General features: G+C 44.5%; 1 protein-coding gene across 1 annotated transcript in view; it reads right to left on the minus strand.

Moving 5' to 3' along the window:
- Nucleotides 1-18,563, minus strand: part of MYO1F (myosin IF) — a 302,201-nt gene that overhangs the window by 60,726 nt on the left and 222,912 nt on the right. The window contains exon 20 of the mRNA XM_077273492.1: nucleotides 5,447-5,561. Within this exon, the coding sequence (XP_077129607.1) occupies nucleotides 5,447-5,561 (115 nt within the window). The remainder of the gene's footprint in view (nucleotides 1-5,446; nucleotides 5,562-18,563) is intronic.

Genomic DNA, 18,563 nt, shown 5'->3' on the forward strand with positions numbered 1-18,563 from the left:
ATTTACTGTGTGTGTAGGGTATATACTCTGTGAGGGGGTATTTACTGTGTGTGGGGGTATATACTCCGTTTGTGAGTACTTACTGTGCGTTTGGGGGATATATACTCTGATGGAGTATTTACTGTGTGTGGGGGGTATTTACTCTGTGTGGGTATCTACTCTGAGGGGGTATTTACTGCACATGTGTGTGGGGTATATACTCTGAGGGGGGTATTTACTGTGTGTGGGGTATTTACTGTGTGGGGGGATATATACTTTGTGAAGGGGTATTTACTGTGTGTATGTGGGGGTATTTACTGTGTGTGGGGGGGTATTTACTGTGTGTGGGAGTATATACTCTGTGTGCGGTGGTATACACTCTGTTTGTGAGAGGTCAGATACTCTGTATGGGGGTATATACTCTGTGTGTGGGGTATATATTCTGTGTGTGGGTATTTATGGTATAGAGGTATTTACTGCATCTGGAGATTTAGTGTAACTGGGCTGGGGGAGATTTACTGTCTGTGGGGGGGTATTTTCTATGTAGGGGGTATTTCCTGTGTGGGGGAGACTTAGTGTATCGGGGCTGGGGGGTATGTCCTGTGTGGGGTGTATTTCCTGTGTGTGGGATATTTACTGTGTAGGGGCGATTTAGTGAAACAGGGCTTGGGGAGATTTACTGTGTGGGAGAGATTTAATGTAATGGGCTGGGGGGGCATTTCCTGTGTGGAGTATTTACTGAGTGGGGGATATTTAGTGTAACTGAGACTGGGGGAGATTTACTGTGTGTGGAGGGGAGATTTAGTGTAACGGGGCTGGGGGAGATGGGGAGATTTATTGTGTGTGGTGATATTTACTGTGTGGGTGAGATTTACTGTAATGGGACTGGAGGAGATTTACTGTGTGTGGGGGGGATTTACTGTGTATGGGGGAGATTTAGTGTAACGGGGCTGGGGGAGATGTACTGTGTGGGGTGGTATTTTTATGTATGGGTGAGATTTAGTGTAATGGGGCTGGGGGTGATTTACTTTGTGGGTGAGATTTACTGTAAAGGGGCTGGGGGACATTTAGTGTAATGGGGAAGATTTGAGGACACAAATTTGGGTAACAAGGAGGCACAGTGGGTGCAGAAACAGTATGATGAATGGGTGTGAGAAGCGAAGGTGATGAGATGGGTGCGGACACTATAGGGAGTCTGGGGGATGTGTGAGGAGGCAGTAAGGAAAATGAGAGGGTAAATGTACTAGGAGGGAAGGGGAAATGTATGTGGAGACTATTGAGGGGAATAGTGCAAGGAAACAGTGTGGGAGGAGAAAAGTGTGAGTGAGCACAGAATAAAGACTGAGTAGGGTGTGTGTGTGGGGTAGCATGGGAGGACAGTGTAAGGGCAAAGCGAGGAAGGGATAGTCAAGGAGGGAGGAGTGTGGTAAGGGGGCACAGTATCGAGACTGGGCCCTATAGGGGGGATACAGTGCAAAGAGGGGGCCCAATATGGAAAGGAGAGGGCAGTGTGGAGGGCATGTACCATAATGGGGACAGTGTGGGGGTCATATTTTGTGCAGGGAATATAGTGAGGGGCAGTTATTCAGGGGCTCAGCTTAGGGAAGATATTTTTATTCAGGAGCATTATAATGACACTGCTATTTTTAAGGGTATCGTGTGGGATGTGCTGCAGAAGACCAGAGAAGATGGAAGTCTGCAGAGCTGGCTGTGGATGTGAAAACTCATCATGGTGCCTGGACAAGATGAAGAAAAGAAAGAGAACTACTCCAGAGACAACATCATCTATCAGGTACCTGGATGTAAATGTTATTTGTGATACTGACTAATTCTCATATTTTTATTTATGTTAGGAGCATTAAAGGGGCTGTCCAGGTTTGTGATGCGTCTGCGGCCATTCTATGTGACTGCTGCCCTCTGAATACTTACAATGCGCACTGCAGACTGTAAGGATTTTCTGGAGCCAGCGATTTGCATATATGCTGTTGGAGTGCTCTGCAGGGCAGTGGGGTACTCGGTAATGGGTCCGATCGGCTATCAAAGGGGATGTCACGGTGGCTGCGACCCGGTCCGTGGCCCTGAGCATCCAATTAAAGGGGAAAGGTCTTTAAAGGGAAATTGTGAATAAGTCTGTTGTGACGCCACCTGTGGTGTTCGGTCAATAGTGAGACCGACACTGCATTAAATGGGTCCTCTGGGGGATGTTATTGCAGCAATGATGGTAACGCTTCCCACAAGTGAAGCGGGGTCCCCAGAGGTCCTGAAGTTTATGGCGATGATGGTGTAGGCCGGTAAAATGAGTAAAGGACACAAGTTGTAAGTCTTTACCTGGTTTACTGTAGTTAGCAGGCCACAGTCCAGGGTACCAGGCACGGGTGATGGTGGTCCTGCCGGCTTAGAGGCAATGGGAGAATCTCCTTCCCAGTTGAGGTCAGTGAGCCTTTCCAACTAGCGCTTGCTAAAGTGAAGTCCCTGCTACCTGAAGCTTTCTGCAGAGTCCTCTATTCCCCCTGTCCTGAGACAAGAACCTGCATGACGGGCAGCTTGAGCCGTTGTACAGGGACTCTATCATGCCCCGGGCTCCTTAGGTACTGCTGCGTCTCAGGTGTGGTGCGGGCCAATTACATACAATTCTCTTCCCTCCGGTTCTGCTCTGTGTCTTAAGAGTCCCACAAAAGCCTCGGGCTCCCGGTACCCGGCACTGCACTCTGGCTCTGAGGGTGTCCTTCCGCTGTTCACTTCTGAGCCCTTTCTCCTTTGCTCCTTTCCTCTGTAGCTCCACCACATACAACTCTTCAGGTTCTCTCACTCCTTCCAGAGGCTGCAGCTCCCTCGTGGCTGCTAGGCCTCTCTGTCTGCTCTCAGTTCCAGACTTCCTGGAGACTACTGTCTCCGTCCACTGTCTCTCCCAGACTGCCTAACTCCTCCTCCAGGTCAGGACACATATAGCTTAGGGAAGCTCCCCTGAATCCGGGTCCTGAGCTTCCCCTCCTGGCCTGGATTTGGAATGTGCTGTGTGTGGGTGCCTTACCTGGTGAAGAGAACTCCATTGCCTCTGAGCATGACATTACCCTCCCCGAAAGGAAAGCAACATCACTGCAGCAAACGGTCACCTGGGGTGCTGCACTGTCACCTGCTGACTAGACATGTGTGGCCTCACTCAATGAAAATGAAATGAGTGATGCCAGACAAGTATAGCCAGAATGTGGCAGAAGTATACAAATCACATACTTGTGAAAGGGAGAATCTTAACAGTGTGCAGTGCATGCACTGTGAGAATCCAGTCACATAGAGTGACTGCAGACTTTCATCTCAAACCTCGGCAAGCCCTTTAATAATAAAATGAAGTCCCTGCTGCCAATCCTAACTGCCTGTTATATCCTCACAGTCATGATTCATCTCTGCAGGTTCAAGCAGTGGTATGCAAGTCATCACATGGCCACTTCACTCATATGTGATTTTCATACTTACGTTCACGTGACAACAAGCTTTTCTCCAGGTTTTCTGCTTTTCACTAAACATTGAATTAGGGAGAGAAGCTCATCGGCACGTGACTAAGTGTGCAAATCCCATATGTGCTTGGGGGGAAGGGGCACCAAACTGAATTCTTGCAAGAAGACCTAGATATACCTCTGTAAGGATTCCGGATGTTTCCATGGAGCCTGTTTTGCCCTTGTCCAAAATGGAGTCTGGTACTTCCTGTCTGCCCTGCTATTTAAGTCCAGGTCGGGAGATCCTCCTTGCCTGAGTATTTTGCTGCTGTTTGCTTCTGAGCTTCCTCCTGACTTGCGTCTGGAGTTCCTGCTGCTGCTCGTTACTCGGTGCTCCGCCTCACCACTTCCAGTTGCCTTCAGTCTTCTAAGCTCCTTCCGGATCCTGGCTGGGGTTACCTGCTGTCCTGACTTCTGAGACTATGTTCTGTTACGGGCTGCTTTGTGGAACTTGAGAGGGACTTCTCAGCCCAATAGGTACATTTAAGGACCTACTCCCTGTTATGCTCCACCTATATATTTCTGGACTTCCATGAAAGGTGTCATCTCCTCTATGTGCATAGTTCTGGACTTCCACGTATAAGTGTACATCGCACTCTAGTTTGCATACTACTGTTGGACTTCCACTTATGAGTGCCCATCGCTCTCTTGCTGCATACTACTGCTGGACTTCCACGTATAAGTGCGAGTCGCACTCTTGTTTGCATACCACTGCTAGACTTCCACGTATAAGTGCCGGTCGCACTCTTTCTGCATATTACTGTTGGACTTTTTTGAATGAGCAGTCGTGCCTCGCTACTAAGTTTGCTGACATTTCTGTTTTGTGCTGTCATTTCATTACAATTGCAGGAAAGTCTCTGCTTGTTTATGTTCTACTTCTTGCTTTGTGAAATACACTTATTTGTCTCTGCTTTGGTCTCAGACTTATCTGAATAATATCAGACTTTTATCCCACAGAATCAGATTCCATAGTACCCACATAATTGTTACAACCTCTGTACTCTCACCCAGCCCGCCTTACTAATAGCTGTAGCATATATAGAGTAGTGTAAGAATTCAGAAGTTACCAGGGACATGGGTTATACCTTCCTGTTGCCTTAAACGGGTTGTCCAGTCAAAACTGATAAGTCTGCCGTCACTCTCTGTGACTACAGACTTATGAATCTCCCCAGAGTACGCACTATGCACTGTGGGGATTCGCCGGTCTCAGACCCGGGACCGGAGGGTATGTATGAGTTATACATATCCCCGGGCATAGGGTGCGGCCTCAGTCTCCATACACTTGTATGGAGCGAGGCCGTACCCTCTAGTCGGACATGCCCATCGGCCTCGGCTCTATACAAGTGTATGTAGCAAGGCAACGACCACTGGCCATGAGTATGTATAACTCATATAAAGCCTATGTTCCCGAGTCTGAAACTGGAGAATTCCCGAAGCGCATAGTGCGTGCGCTGGGGGGATTCATAAGTCTGCATTTACACATAGTGACTGCAGACTTATCAGTTTTAACCAGACAACCCCTTAAAGGTGCTGTTTAGACAGTCATTCTAAAACACAGGCAGGTTGTGGACATGACCGGCTCTATGTGGTCTTTCACATAGCAGACAAGAGCAGGAGCTGCCTGTTATTGACATGCCCTTGTCTGGTCTGTAGATCAGACCAGACTATTTCATGCTATTGGTCTGTGTGAAAAAACTTTGGTATGCACAGTAGTTAATATTGGACCAGTGTGCTGTCTGTTGAATACGCGGACAGCACACTGACCGAAAATACGTTCATTTAATCGAGCCTTAACGTAAAGAATAGTCTAATATGCTTTCCTATATACCTAAACTACCAAAATTAAAAAATCAACAATTAGCTTTTTATGTTACATGTGAAACAAACCTAAAATGTAACATACATAATGATAAAACCTTGGCAATAGTGAAAATCTTGTCTCTAATTTCAGTTTTTACATTGTTATTGTCTCCTACCTTCTTCTCGCATCTGCTCATATTTCCTCTTTGCAATATATTTTCTCCAAGCTTTCTGGATAGTTCTGGCAAAGGAATCAAACTTTCTCTCTCGCATTTCCTCCAATAGGAATAACTGCAAAAATAAAAAGAATTAATAAGTTAATAGAAGGAAAGAAAATAAGACTTTAACCTCCTCACCCCAAGTCTGTTTTCACCTTCCTTCATTGCGTCTGTTTGAACCAGTACTGGACACCGAATCCAGCGCTTCCTGCCTGACCCACAGGAATAAAGCACAATCTGATATCTTTTCAATTGGACAATAGGCACACTGAGAAAGGTCTATTGTAGACCGAAACGTTTGTGAACCTTTATTGTTGGATTGCATATTAAATCATTTAATTAATTTCATCTACTGAGTGCCAAGTTTTCTTACATATCATTGAAGGGGATTAAATCCTACTTGTGCACCATTAAACAGTAGTGCCGTGTTAATTTCTATACTATATTCACCTTCCTGACCAGTGTCACTTTCAGACATAATAACTCTGGAACACTTCAGTTTATCCCTGTAATTCTGAGATTGTTTTTTCATGACACATTGTACTTCATCTTAGTGGTAAATTTTGGCTGATATGATTTTCTTTTATTTATGAAAATAAAGGAAAATTTGCCAAAAAATTAAAACTTTGCAATTTGCAACCTGAATTTTTATGCCCTTAAACCAGATAATTATACCACACAAAATAGATAATAAATAGCATTTACGACATGTCTAGTTTACACTAGCATCATTTTAAAACATTTTTTTTTTGTTAGAAGGGTAATAACTATCAGCAATTTCTCATTTTTCCAACAAAATTTACAAAATGTTTTTTTCAGGGATCACATCACATTTGAAGAGACTTTGAGGGGCCTATGTGGCAGAAAATAAATACCCAAAAGTGACACTATTTTAAAACCTGCACCTCTCAAAGTCACATTCAAGAAGATTATTATTTGCTTCACAGGAATTAAAGCAAAAATGAAAATTTTCATTTTTCCCCCAAAAATCTTTTTGCCCCACAGTTTTCATTTTCACAAGGGTAACTGGACAATACATTTTGTTGTGCAATTTCTCCTGAGTACAACGATACCACATATGTGGCGGAAAACTATTATTTAGGAACACAACAAGGCTCGGAAGTGAAGGAGCACGTGTGACTGTTGGAGCTCAAAATTGGCTGCAATAGATAACGGACACCATGTCGTGTTTGCAGGGCCCCTGATGTGCCTAAACAGTAGAAACCCCCAATAAGTGACCCCATTTTGGAAACTACACTCCTCAAGAAACTTATCTACAGGAGCAGTGAGCATCATTAACCCACAATTGCTTCACAGAATTTTACAACGTTGAACCGTTAAAATGAAAAATATATTTTTCTCGCAAAAATGTTGCTTCAGCCCCAAATTTTTCATTTTCACAAGGGTAACAGGAAAAATTTGACCATAGAATTTGTTGTGCAATTTCTAATGAGTACACTGATACCCCAAATGTGTTGGAAAACAACTGGCGAACACGGATTTTGGAAACTAACTACACCTCTTGAAAAATTAATCTAATCACATTTTTAACCCTCTGGCGATTTACAGAATTGTATAACATTGGATTGAATAAATGGAAAATTACCAGCTTTACTACTATAATGTTGCTTTGTCCCCCAAGTTTTTAATTTTCAAAAGGGAAAATAAGAGAAAATGAATGGTACACTTTGTTATGCAATTTCTTCTAAGTAAACCAATACCTCATATATATATAAAGCCAAAAACTATTTTTGAGGTACAGTGGAAAGCTCAGAAGGGAAGAAGTGTCATATTGGAGTTTAGATTTTGCTGGAATGGTTTGAAGGTGTCATGTCACATTGTTAAGCAATAAAGGCCCTTGTTTCTGTCTTTTACAGGGTACCTCTTCAGTATTACTAACATATCCAGCCTAGAGGATACTATTAAAAATTAACTTTTAATTAAATAGCAGCTTAAAAATACAGCAGAGATGCAAGAAATCCACACCTAACACCTACTATCAAGATACTACAAACCACAAAAGAACATTCCCATCCATTCATAAGAATGCTAGCTAACGTATCTGATTAGTGATGCTAAGACTAAATAAGTAAAGCGTCACAGTGCAATAAAGTGAATGAAAAAGGAAGAAACATTGTGGATCTCACCCAATTAAAGTGCAGACTGTTCTCTGGGTCATGTCCATACGGGTAAAAGCATACCTCACTCTGTCTTTTTTCTCTCTGCAGTCGCTCCTGCCCTAAATACCCAAGTAGAGCTATTATCCCAAAAAAGGGGGTCTGCACTTCAATTGGGTGAGAGCCACAATGTTTCTTCCTTTTTCATTCATTTTATTGCACTGACAGTTTACTTATTTAGTCCTAGCATCACTAATCAGATACGTTAGCTAGCATTCTTACAAAAGGATGTGAATGCTTTTGTGTCGTTTTCAGTATCTTGATAGTAGGTGTTAGGTTTGGATTTGGGCTCTGGCTGCTCTGCTGAATTTTTAATCTATGATTTAATTAACCCCTTCCTGACATGCGCCGTACTAGTACTGCTTTGCGAGAACTGAGTTCCCACAAACCGCAGTACTAGTACGGCGGCACGATTGCGCGGTCTCACAGTGAGCACCGCGGCGATCGCGTGCGGGTGTCAGCTGTATGTGGGCAGCGCCAATCGTGGGAATTTAACCCCTCTGATGCAGCTGTCAGTAGTGACAGCAACATAGAAGGGCATCGCGCAGGGACGGGGGCTCCCTGCGCTCTCCCACCGGAACAACGCAATGCGATCGCGTTGTTCCAGTGTTCTGGAAGGAGTCCCCGGATCCAAAATGGCCACGGGGCTCCTTTCGGGTCCTTCACTGAGGTGGCTTGCCGGCGCCTGCTCTGAGCCTCCTGCACTGCCTGTCAGATCACTGATCTGACACAGTGCTATGCAAAGTGTCAGATCAGCGATCTGATGAAATATAGTGATGTCCCACCCTGGGACAATGTTATAAAGTAAAAAAAAAAATAGAATGTATAAAAAAAAAATTAAAAAATCCCCAAATAAAGAAAAAAAGATTTAAAAAATAAATCTATTTATTTATGTAAATAAAAAAGAAAACAATAAAAGTACACATATTTGGTATTGCCGTGTCCGTAACAACCCGCTCTATAAAACTATCCCATTAGTTAATCCCTTCAGTGAACATCGCAAAAAATAAAAATAAAAAACGAGGCAAAAAACAATGCTTTATCATCATACTGCCGAACAAAAAGTGCAATAAAATGTGATCAAAAAGACGGATATAAATAACCATGGTACCGCTGAAAACGTCATCTCGTCCAGTAAAAAAAATGCCACCATACAGCATCATCAGCAGAAAAATAAAAAGGTTATAGATCTCAGAATAAAGCGATGCAAAAACAATTATTTTTTATATAAAATAGTTTTTATTGTGTAAAAGCGCCAAAATATAAAAAAAGATATAAATGAGGTATTGCTGTAATCATACTAACCCAAAGAATAAAGCTGCTTTATCAATTTTACCACACGCGGAACGGTATAAATGCCCCCCCCCTAAAAGAAATTCAGGAATTGCTGTTTTTTGTTCATTCTGCCTCACAAAAATCGGAATAAAAAGCGATCAAAAAATGTCATGTGCCCAAAAAAAGTACCAATAAAAACGTCAACTCGTCCCACAAAAAACAAGACCTCACGTGACTCTGTGGGCCAAAATATGGATAAATTATAGCTCTCAAAATGTGGTTATGCAAAAACTATTTTTTGCAATAAAAAGTGTCTTTTAATGTGTGACGGCTGCAAATCATAAAAATCCACCAAAAAAAGCTATAAAAGTTAATCAAACCCCCCTTCATCACCCCCTTAGTTAGGGAAAAATAACAAAAAATTTTAAAAATGTATTTATTTCAATTTTCCCATAAGGGTTAGGGTTAGGGCTAAAGTTAGGGTTAGGGTTGGGGTAAAGTTAGGGTTAAAGTTGGGGTTAGGGTTAGGGTTGGGGTTAGGGTGAGGGTTGGGGCTAAAGTTAGGGTTGGGGCTAAAGTTAGGGTTAGGGTTGGGGTAAAGTTAGGGTTAAAGTTGGGGTTAGGGTTGGGGTTAGGGTGAGGGTTGGGGTTAGGGTGAGGGTTGGGGCTAAAGTTAGGGTTAGGGTTGGGGCTAAAGTTAGGGTTTGGATTACATTTACGGTTGGGATTAGGGTTGGGTTGGGATTAGGGCTAGGGGTGTGGTTAGTGTTATGGTTGGGATTAGGGTTAGGGGTGTTTGGGTTAGGGTTTCAGTTAGAATTGGGGGGTTTCCACTGTTTAGGCACATCAGGAGCTCTCCAAACGTGACATGGTATCCGATCTCAATTCCAGCCAATTCTGCGTTGAAAAAGTAAAACAGTGCTCCTTCATTCCGAGCTCTCCTGTGCGCCCATACAGGGGTTTACCCCAACATATGGGGTATCAGCATACTCAGGACAAATTGGACAACAAGTTTTGGGGTCCAATTCCTCCTGTTACTCTTGGGAAAATACAAAACCGGGGGCTAAAAAAAATTTTTGTGGAAAAAAAAGGATTTTTTAATTTCACGGCTCTGTGTTATAAACTGTAGTGAAACACTTGGGGGTTCAAAGTTCTCACAACACATTTAGATAAGTTCCTTGGGGGGTCTAGTTTCCAATATGGGGTCACTTGTGGGGGGTTTCTACTGTTTAAGTACATCAGGGGCTCTGCAAATGTAACGTGACGCCTGCAGACCAATCCATCTAAGTCTGCATTCCAAGCGGTGCTCCTTCCCTTCCGAGCTCTGCCGTGCGCCCAAACAGTGGTTCCCCCCACAAATGGGGTATCAGCGTACTCAGAACAAATTGGACAACAACTTTTGGTGTCCAATTTCTCCTGTTACCCTTGGGAAAATAAAAATTTGGGGGGTAAAATATCATTTTCATGGAAAAAAGTATATTTTTTATTTTCACGGCTCTGCGTTATAAACTTTAGCGAAACACTTGGGGGTTCAAAGTTCTCACAGCACATCTAGATAAGTTCCTTGGGGGGTCTAGTTTCCAATATGGGGTCACTTGTGGGGTGTTTCTACTGTTTAGGTACATCAGGGGCGCTGCAAATGCAACGTGACCCCTGCAGACTAATCCATCTAAGTCTGCATTCCAAATGGTGCTCCTTCCCTTGCGGGCTAAAAGATCATTTTGTGGAAAAAAAGATTTTTTAATTTTCACGGCTCTACATTCTAAACTTTAGTGAAACAATTGGGGGTTTAAAGTGCTCACCACACACCAACACGACATGGGTTCCGATCTCAATTCCAGACAATTTTGCATTGAAAAGTCAAACGGCACTCCTTCCCTTCCGAGCTCTGCCATGTGCCCAAACAGTGGTTTACCCCCATATATGGGGTATCAGCATACTCAGGACAAATTGCACAACAACGTTTGGGGTCCAATGTGTCCTGTTACCCTTGGGAAAATAAAAAATTTGGGGTGAAAAGATCATTTTTGTGAAAAATATATGATTTTTTTTGTATGACTACACTATAAACGTCTGAGAAGCACTTGGGGGTTCAAAGTGCTCACCACACATCTAGATTAGTTCCTTAGGGGGGTCTACTTTCCAAAATGGTGTCATTTGTGGGGGGTTTCCTGTTATGATCCTAGTGGCAAGGATCGCAAGTTTGACTAGCTAAGTAACTAAACCGACGACCAGCTCTGGGGAAGTGGTATCTGGATTGACCGCAACCTGATCCTATCCGCAAACAACTATAGGCAGCCGTGGAACGTTACCTGAAAATCCTAGACGTCTCTTCACGGCCTGAGAAACTACCTATTCCTAGAGGGAAAGTAAAGTCCTTACTTGCCTCAGAGAAATGACCCCAAAGATATAGAAAAGCCCCCCACAAATATTAACGGTGAGTTAAGGGGAAAGCACAAACGCAGAGATGAAATAGATTTAGCAAATGAGGCCCGCTAACACTAGATAGCAGAAAATAGTAAGGGAGCTGTGCGGTCAATAGAAAACCCTAAGCAAAATATCCACGCAGAGATTGCTCGAGCCCCTGCACCAACTAACGGTGCGGGGGAAGCAACTTCGTACCCCAGAGCTTACCAGCAGCAAGAACTCACATATTAGCAAGCTGGATTAAACTCATCATACACTGAAATCATATTGCAGACTGATGAGCAAAAAATAATCAAACAGAAACTTAGCTTCTCCAGAAGAGACTGAAAACGAAGATAATCGGGAGTGTCATGAATCCCCAATGGCTAGGGATAGCACAGGACAAGCAAAGTATAATAAATATCGGACGAGCTCTAGGGTGATGGAACCTGGGCTGACCGCTGCCCTACACCTGACAAACGCAACTAGAGATAGCCAGGGAGCGTGCCTACGTTGGTTCTAGACGCCACGCACCAGCCTAAGAGCTAACTAGTACTGCAGAGAAAACAAAGAAATCACTTGCCTCCAGAGGAATTAACCCCAAAGGTATAGTTGCCCCCCACATGTATTGACGGTGAAATGAGAGGAAGGCACACACATAGAGATGATGTATATAGCTTTAGCAAATAGAGGCCCGCTGAAAACTAGAAAGCAGAATGACACAAAAGGGGACTGAGCGGTCAGCAAAAAACCCTAATCAAAAAAACCATCCTGAGATTACAAGAACCCATGTGCCAACTCATGGCACATGGGGAGAACCTCAGTCCACTAGAGCAACCAGCTAACAAAGAGACATTCTAAGCAAGCTGGACAAAAAACCAAACAACTGAAAATCAGCACTTAGCTTATCCTGAAAGATCTGGGAGCAGGTAGGCAGGAACCAAACAGAGCACATCTGAACACATTGATAGCCGGCAAGGGAAATGACAGAAAGGCCAGGTAAAATAGGAAACACCCAGCCTCTGATGGACAGATGGAAACCAAAGGCCGCAACCCACCAAAGTCACCCATTACCAGCAGTAACCACCAGAGGGAGCCTGCAAACAGAATCCACAACAGTACCCCCCCCTTGAGGAGGGGTCACCGAACCCTCACGAGAACCCCCAGGGCGATCAGGGTGAGCTCTATGGAAGGCGCGGACCAAATCAGTCGCATGAACATCGGAGGCGACCACCCAGGAATTGTCCTCCTGACCATAACCCTTCCACTTAACCAAATACTGGAGTTTGCGTCTGGAAACACGAGAATCCAAGATCTTTTCAACAACATACTCCAATTCTCCCTCCACCAGCACCGGAGCAGGAGGCTCGACCGAAGGAACAACAGGCACCTCATACCTCCGCAACAACGACCGATGGAACACATCATGAATAGCGAACGACGCTGGGAGATCTGTCATGGTTCTCAATGGCAAGAGAACATAGTAAAGCATACAAAAAGGACTAGCTCTTGGAAGATGGGAACTCGAGCTGACTGTGAGCTAAACCTACCGCACAACTAACAGTGGCCGGGTAGCGTGCCTACGTTTTATCCCTAGACGCCCAGCGCCAGCTGGAGAACTGACTGACCCTAGCAGAGGAAAATACAGACCTGGCTTACCTCTAGAGAAATTTTCCCCAAAAGGCAGACAGTAGCCCCCACATATATTGTCGGTGATTTCAGAGGAAATTGACATACGAAGTATGAAGATAGGTTTAGCAAATTGAGGTCCGCTTACTAGATAGTAGGAAGACAGAAAAGGGAACTTCACAGTCAGCTGAAAACCCTTTCAAAACACCATCCTGAAATTACTTTAAGACTCTAATATCAACTCATGACACCAGAGTGGCAATTTCAGCTCACAAGAGCTTCCAGCCTCAGAAATAATCAATCGCAGAGAACTGGAACAAAAATGCAAAACAAACTTAGGACTACAAGTCCAACTTAGCTGATAGTAGTCTAGGAGCAGGAACATGCAACAGAAAGGCTTCTGGTAACATTGTTGGCCGGCATAGAAATGACTGAGGAGCAAGGTTAAATAGAAAACTCCCACATCCTGATGGAAACAGGTGAACAGAGGAGATGAAGCACGCAAATGCAGTACCACCAGAAACCACCGGGGGAGCCCAGAAACCAAACTCACAACAGTACCCCCCCCTCAAGGAGGGGGCACCGAACCCTCACCAGAACCACCAGGGCGATCAGGATGAGCCCTATGAAAGGCACGGACCAAATCGGAGGCATGAACATCAGAGGCTGTCACCCAAGAGTTATCCTCCTGACCGTAGCCCTTCCACTTGACCAGATACTGAAGTCTCCGTCTGGAAACACGGGAGTCCAAGATCTTCTCGACAACGTACTCCAACTCACCCTCAACCAACACCGGAGCAGGAGGCTCAACGGAAGGCACAACCGGTACCTCATACCTGCGCAACAATGACCGATGGAAGACATTATGAATAGAAAAAGATGCAGGGAGGTCCAAACGAAAGGACACAGGGTTAAGAATCTCCAATATCTTGTACGGGCCGATGAACCGAGGCTTAAACTTAGGAGAAGAAACCTTCATAGGGACAAAACGAGAAGATAACCACACCAAGTCCCCAACACAAAGACGAGGACCAACACGACGACGGCGGTTGGCAAAATGCTGAGTCTTCTCCTGGGACAACTTCAAATTGTCCACCACATGCCCCCAAATCTGATGCAACCTCTCCACCACAGCATCCACTCCAGGACAATCCGAAGACTCCACCTGACCGGAAGAGAAACGAGGATGAGACCCCGAATTACAGAAGAAAGGAGAAACCAAGGTGGCAGAACTAGCCCGATTATTGAGGGCAAACTCCGCCAAGGGCAAAAAGGCAACCCAATCATCCTGATCCGCAGACACAAAACACCTCAAATAAGTCTCCAAGGTCTGATTAGTTCTCTCGGTCTGGCCATTAGTCTGAGGGTGGAAAGCAGACGAAAAAGACAAATCAATGCCCATCCTAGCACAGAACGCTCGCCAAAATCTAGACACAAATTGGGTTCCCCTGTCAGAAACGATATTCTCCGGAATACCATGCAAGCGCACCACATTTTGAAAAAACAGAGGAACCAGCTCGGATGAAGAAGGCAATTTAGGCAAGGGAACCAAATGGACCATCTTAGAGAAACGGTCACACACCACCCAGATGACAGACATCTTCTGAGAAACAGGGAGATCAGAAATAAAATCCATGGAGATGTGAGTCCAAGGCCTCTTCGGAATAGGCAAGGATAACAACAATCCACTAGCCCGAGAACAACAAGGCTTGGCCCGAGCACAAACATCACAAGACTGCACAAAACCTCGCACATCTCGCGACAGGGAAGGCCACCAGAAGGACCTAGCCACCAAATCCCTGGTACCAAAGATTCCAGGATGACCTGCTAACGCAGAAGAATGGACCTCCGAGATGACTCTACTGGTCCAATCATCAGGAACAAACAATCTACCAGGCGGGCAACGATCAGGTTTATCCGCCTGAAACTCCTGCAAGACCCGTCGCAAATCTGGGGAAACAGCAGATAATATCACTCCATCCTTAAGGATACCTGTAGGTTCAGAATTACCAGGGGAATCAGGCTCAAAACTCCTAGAAAGGGCATCCGCCTTCACATTTTTAGAACCCGGTAGGTAAGAAACCACAAAATTAAACCGAGAGAAAAATAACGACCAGCGCGCCTGTCTAGGATTCAGGCGCCTGGCGGACTCAAGATAAATCAAATTCTTGTGGTCGGTCAATACCACCACCTGATGTCTAGCCCCCTCAAGCCAATGACGCCACTCCTCAAAAGCCCACTTCATAGCCAAGAGCTCCCGATTACCAATATCATAATTTCGCTCAGCGGGCGAAAACTTACGAGAAAAGAACGCACAAGGTCTCATCACGGAGCAGTCGGAACTTTTCTGCGACAAAACCGCCCCAGCTCCGATTTCTGAAGCGTCGACCTCAACCTGAAAAGGAAGAGTAACATCAGGCTGACGCAATACAGGGGCGGAAGAAAAGCGGCGCTTAAGCTCCCGAAAGGCCTCCACAGCAGCAGGGGACCACTCAGCAACATCAGCACCCTTCTTAGTCAAATCAGTCAACGGTTTAGCGACATCAGAAAAACCAGTTATAAATCGACGATAAAAATTAGCAAAGCCCAAAAACTTCTGAAGGCTCTTAAGAGAAGAGGGTTGCGTCCAATCACAAATAGCCTGAACCTTGACAGGGTCCATCTCAATGGAAGAGGGGGAAAAAATGTACCCCAAAAACGAAATCTTTTGAACCCCAAAAACGCACTTAGAACCCTTTACACACAAGGAATTAGAGCGCAAAACCTGAAAAACCCTCCTGACCTGTTGGACATGAGAGTCCCAGTCCTCCGAAAAAATCAAAATATCATCCAGATACACAATCAAAAATTTATCCAAATATTCACGGAAAATGTCATGCATAAAGGACTGAAAGACTGAAGGGGCATTTGAAAGACCAAAAGGCATTACTAAATACTCAAAATGGCCCTCAGGCGTATTAAATGCGGTTTTCCACTCATCCCCCTGCTTAATTCGCACTAAATTATACGCCCCACGAAGATCAATCTTAGAGAACCACTTGGCCCCCTTTATTCGAGCAAACAAATCAGTAAGCAGTGGCAAAGGATACTGATATTTAACCGTGATTTTATTCAAAAGCCGATAATCAATACACGGCCTCAAAGAGCCATCTTTTTTAGATACAAAGAAAAAACCGGCTCCTAAGGGAGATGACGAAGGACGAATATGTCCCTTTTCCAAGGACTCCTTAATATATTCCCGCATAGCAGCATGTTCAGGCACAGATAGATTAAATAAAGACCCTTTGGAAACTTACTGCCCGGAATCAGATCTATAGTACAATCGCACTCTCTGTGCGGAGGTAGTGAACCAATTTTAGGCTCCTCAAAAACGTCACGATAATCAGATAAAAATTCCGGAATCTCAGAGGGAATAGATGACGAAATGGAAACCAAAGGTACGTCCCCATGAGTCCCCTGACATCCCCAGCTTAACACAGACATTGCTTTCCGGTCGAGGACTGGGTTATGAGATTGCAGCCATGGCAATCCAAGCACCAACACATCATGTAGATTATACAACACAAGGAAGCGAATAATCTCCTGGTGATCCGGATTAATACGCATATTTACTTGTGTCCAGTATTGTGGTTTATTACTAGCCAATGGCGTGGAGTCAATACCCTTCAGAGGTATAGGAACTTCCAGAGGCTCTAAATCAAACCCACAGCGTTTGGCAAAGGACCAATCCATAAGACTCAAAGCGGCGCCAGAGTCGACATAGGCGTCAGCGGTAATAGACGATAAAGAGCAAATCAGGGTCACAGATAGAATAAACTTAGACTGTAAAGTGCCAATTGAAACAGACTTATCAACCTTCTTAGTACGTTTAGAGCATGCTGATATAACATGAGTTGAATCACCACAATAGAAGCATAACCCATTTTTTCGCCTAAAATTCTGTCGTTCGCTTCTGGACAGAATTCTATCACATTGCATAATCTCTGGCGCCTTCTCAGTAGACACCGCCAAATGGTGCCCAGGTTTGCGCTCCCGCAAACGCCGATCAATCTGAATAGCCATTGTCATGGACTCATTCAGACCTGTAGGCACAGGGAACCCCACCATAACATCCTTAATGGCATCAGAGAGACCCTCTCTGAAATTCGCCGCCAGGGCGCACTCATTCCACTGAGTAAGCACAGACCACTTACGAAATTTTTGGCAGTATATTTCAGCCTCATCTTGCCCTTGAGACAGGGCCATTAAGGCTTTTTCAGCCTGAATCTCTAAATGAGGTTCCTCATAAAGCAACCCCAAAGCCAGGAAAAACGCATCCACATTGAGCAACGCAGGATCCCCTGGTGCCAAAGCAAATGCCCAGTCCTGAGGGTCGCCCCGGAGCAAGGAAATTACAATCCTGACCTGCTGTGCAGGATCTCCAGCGGAGCGAGATCTCAGAGACAAAAATAATTTACAATTATGTTTGAAATTCTGGAAGCGAGATCTATCCCCGGAGAAAAATTCAGGTAAAGGAATTCTAGGTTCAGATATAGGAGCATGAATAACAAAATCCTGTAAACTTTGAACCTTCACAGCGAGATTATCCAAACCTGTAGCTAAACTCTGAGGATCCATATTAATCAGGTGAAATCAGAACCATTCAAGGATTAGAAGGAGAGAGAGACGAAGGCTGCAGTAAGCAGAGATGCAAGTGAATCAACTAATGAGCAAACTCAGGAAAAAAAAAAAAAAAAAATTCTCTGCAGAGTTCTTTTCTCTCCTTTCTTCTGCCAATTATTTTAACCCTTGGCCGGCCAAACTGTCATGGTTCTCAATGGCAAGAGAACATAGTAAAGCATACAAAAAGGACTAGCTCTTGGAAGATGGGAACTCGAGCTGACTGTGAGCTAAACCTACCGCACAACTAACAGTGGCCGGGTAGCGTGCCTACGTTTTATCCCTAGATGCCCAGCGCCAGCCGGAGAACTGACTGACCCTAGCAGAGGAAAATACAGACCTGGCTTACCTCTAGAGAAATTTTCCCCAAAAGGCAGACAGTAGCCCCCACATATATTGTCGGTGATTTCAGAGGAAATTGACATACGAAGTATGAAGATAGGTTTAGCAAATTGAGGTCCGCTTACTAGATAGTAGGAAGACAGAAAAGGGAACTTCACAGTCAGCTGAAAACCCTTTCAAAACACCATCCTGAAATTACTTTAAGACTCTAATATCAACTCATGACACCAGAGTGGCAATTTCAGCTCACAAGAGCTTCCAGCCTCAGAAATAATCAATCGCAGAGAACTGGAACAAAAATGCAAAACAAACTTAGGACTACAAGTCCAACTTAGCTGATAGTAGTCTAGGAGCAGGAACATGCAACAGAAAGGCTTCTGGTAACATTGTTGGCCGGCATAGAAATGACTGAGGAGCAAGGTTAAATAGAAAACTCCCACATCCTGATGGAAACAGGTGAACAGAGGAGATGAAGCACGCAAGTGCAGTACCACCAGAAACCACCGGGGGAGCCCAGAAACCAAACTCACAACAGAGATCCAAACGGAAAGATACAGGGTTAAGAATCTCCGAGATCCTATAAGGAC

Source organism: Ranitomeya variabilis, chromosome 1 (genome assembly GCF_051348905.1).
Source record: "Ranitomeya variabilis isolate aRanVar5 chromosome 1, aRanVar5.hap1, whole genome shotgun sequence".
Lineage (NCBI taxonomy): Eukaryota > Metazoa > Chordata > Amphibia > Anura > Dendrobatidae > Ranitomeya > Ranitomeya variabilis.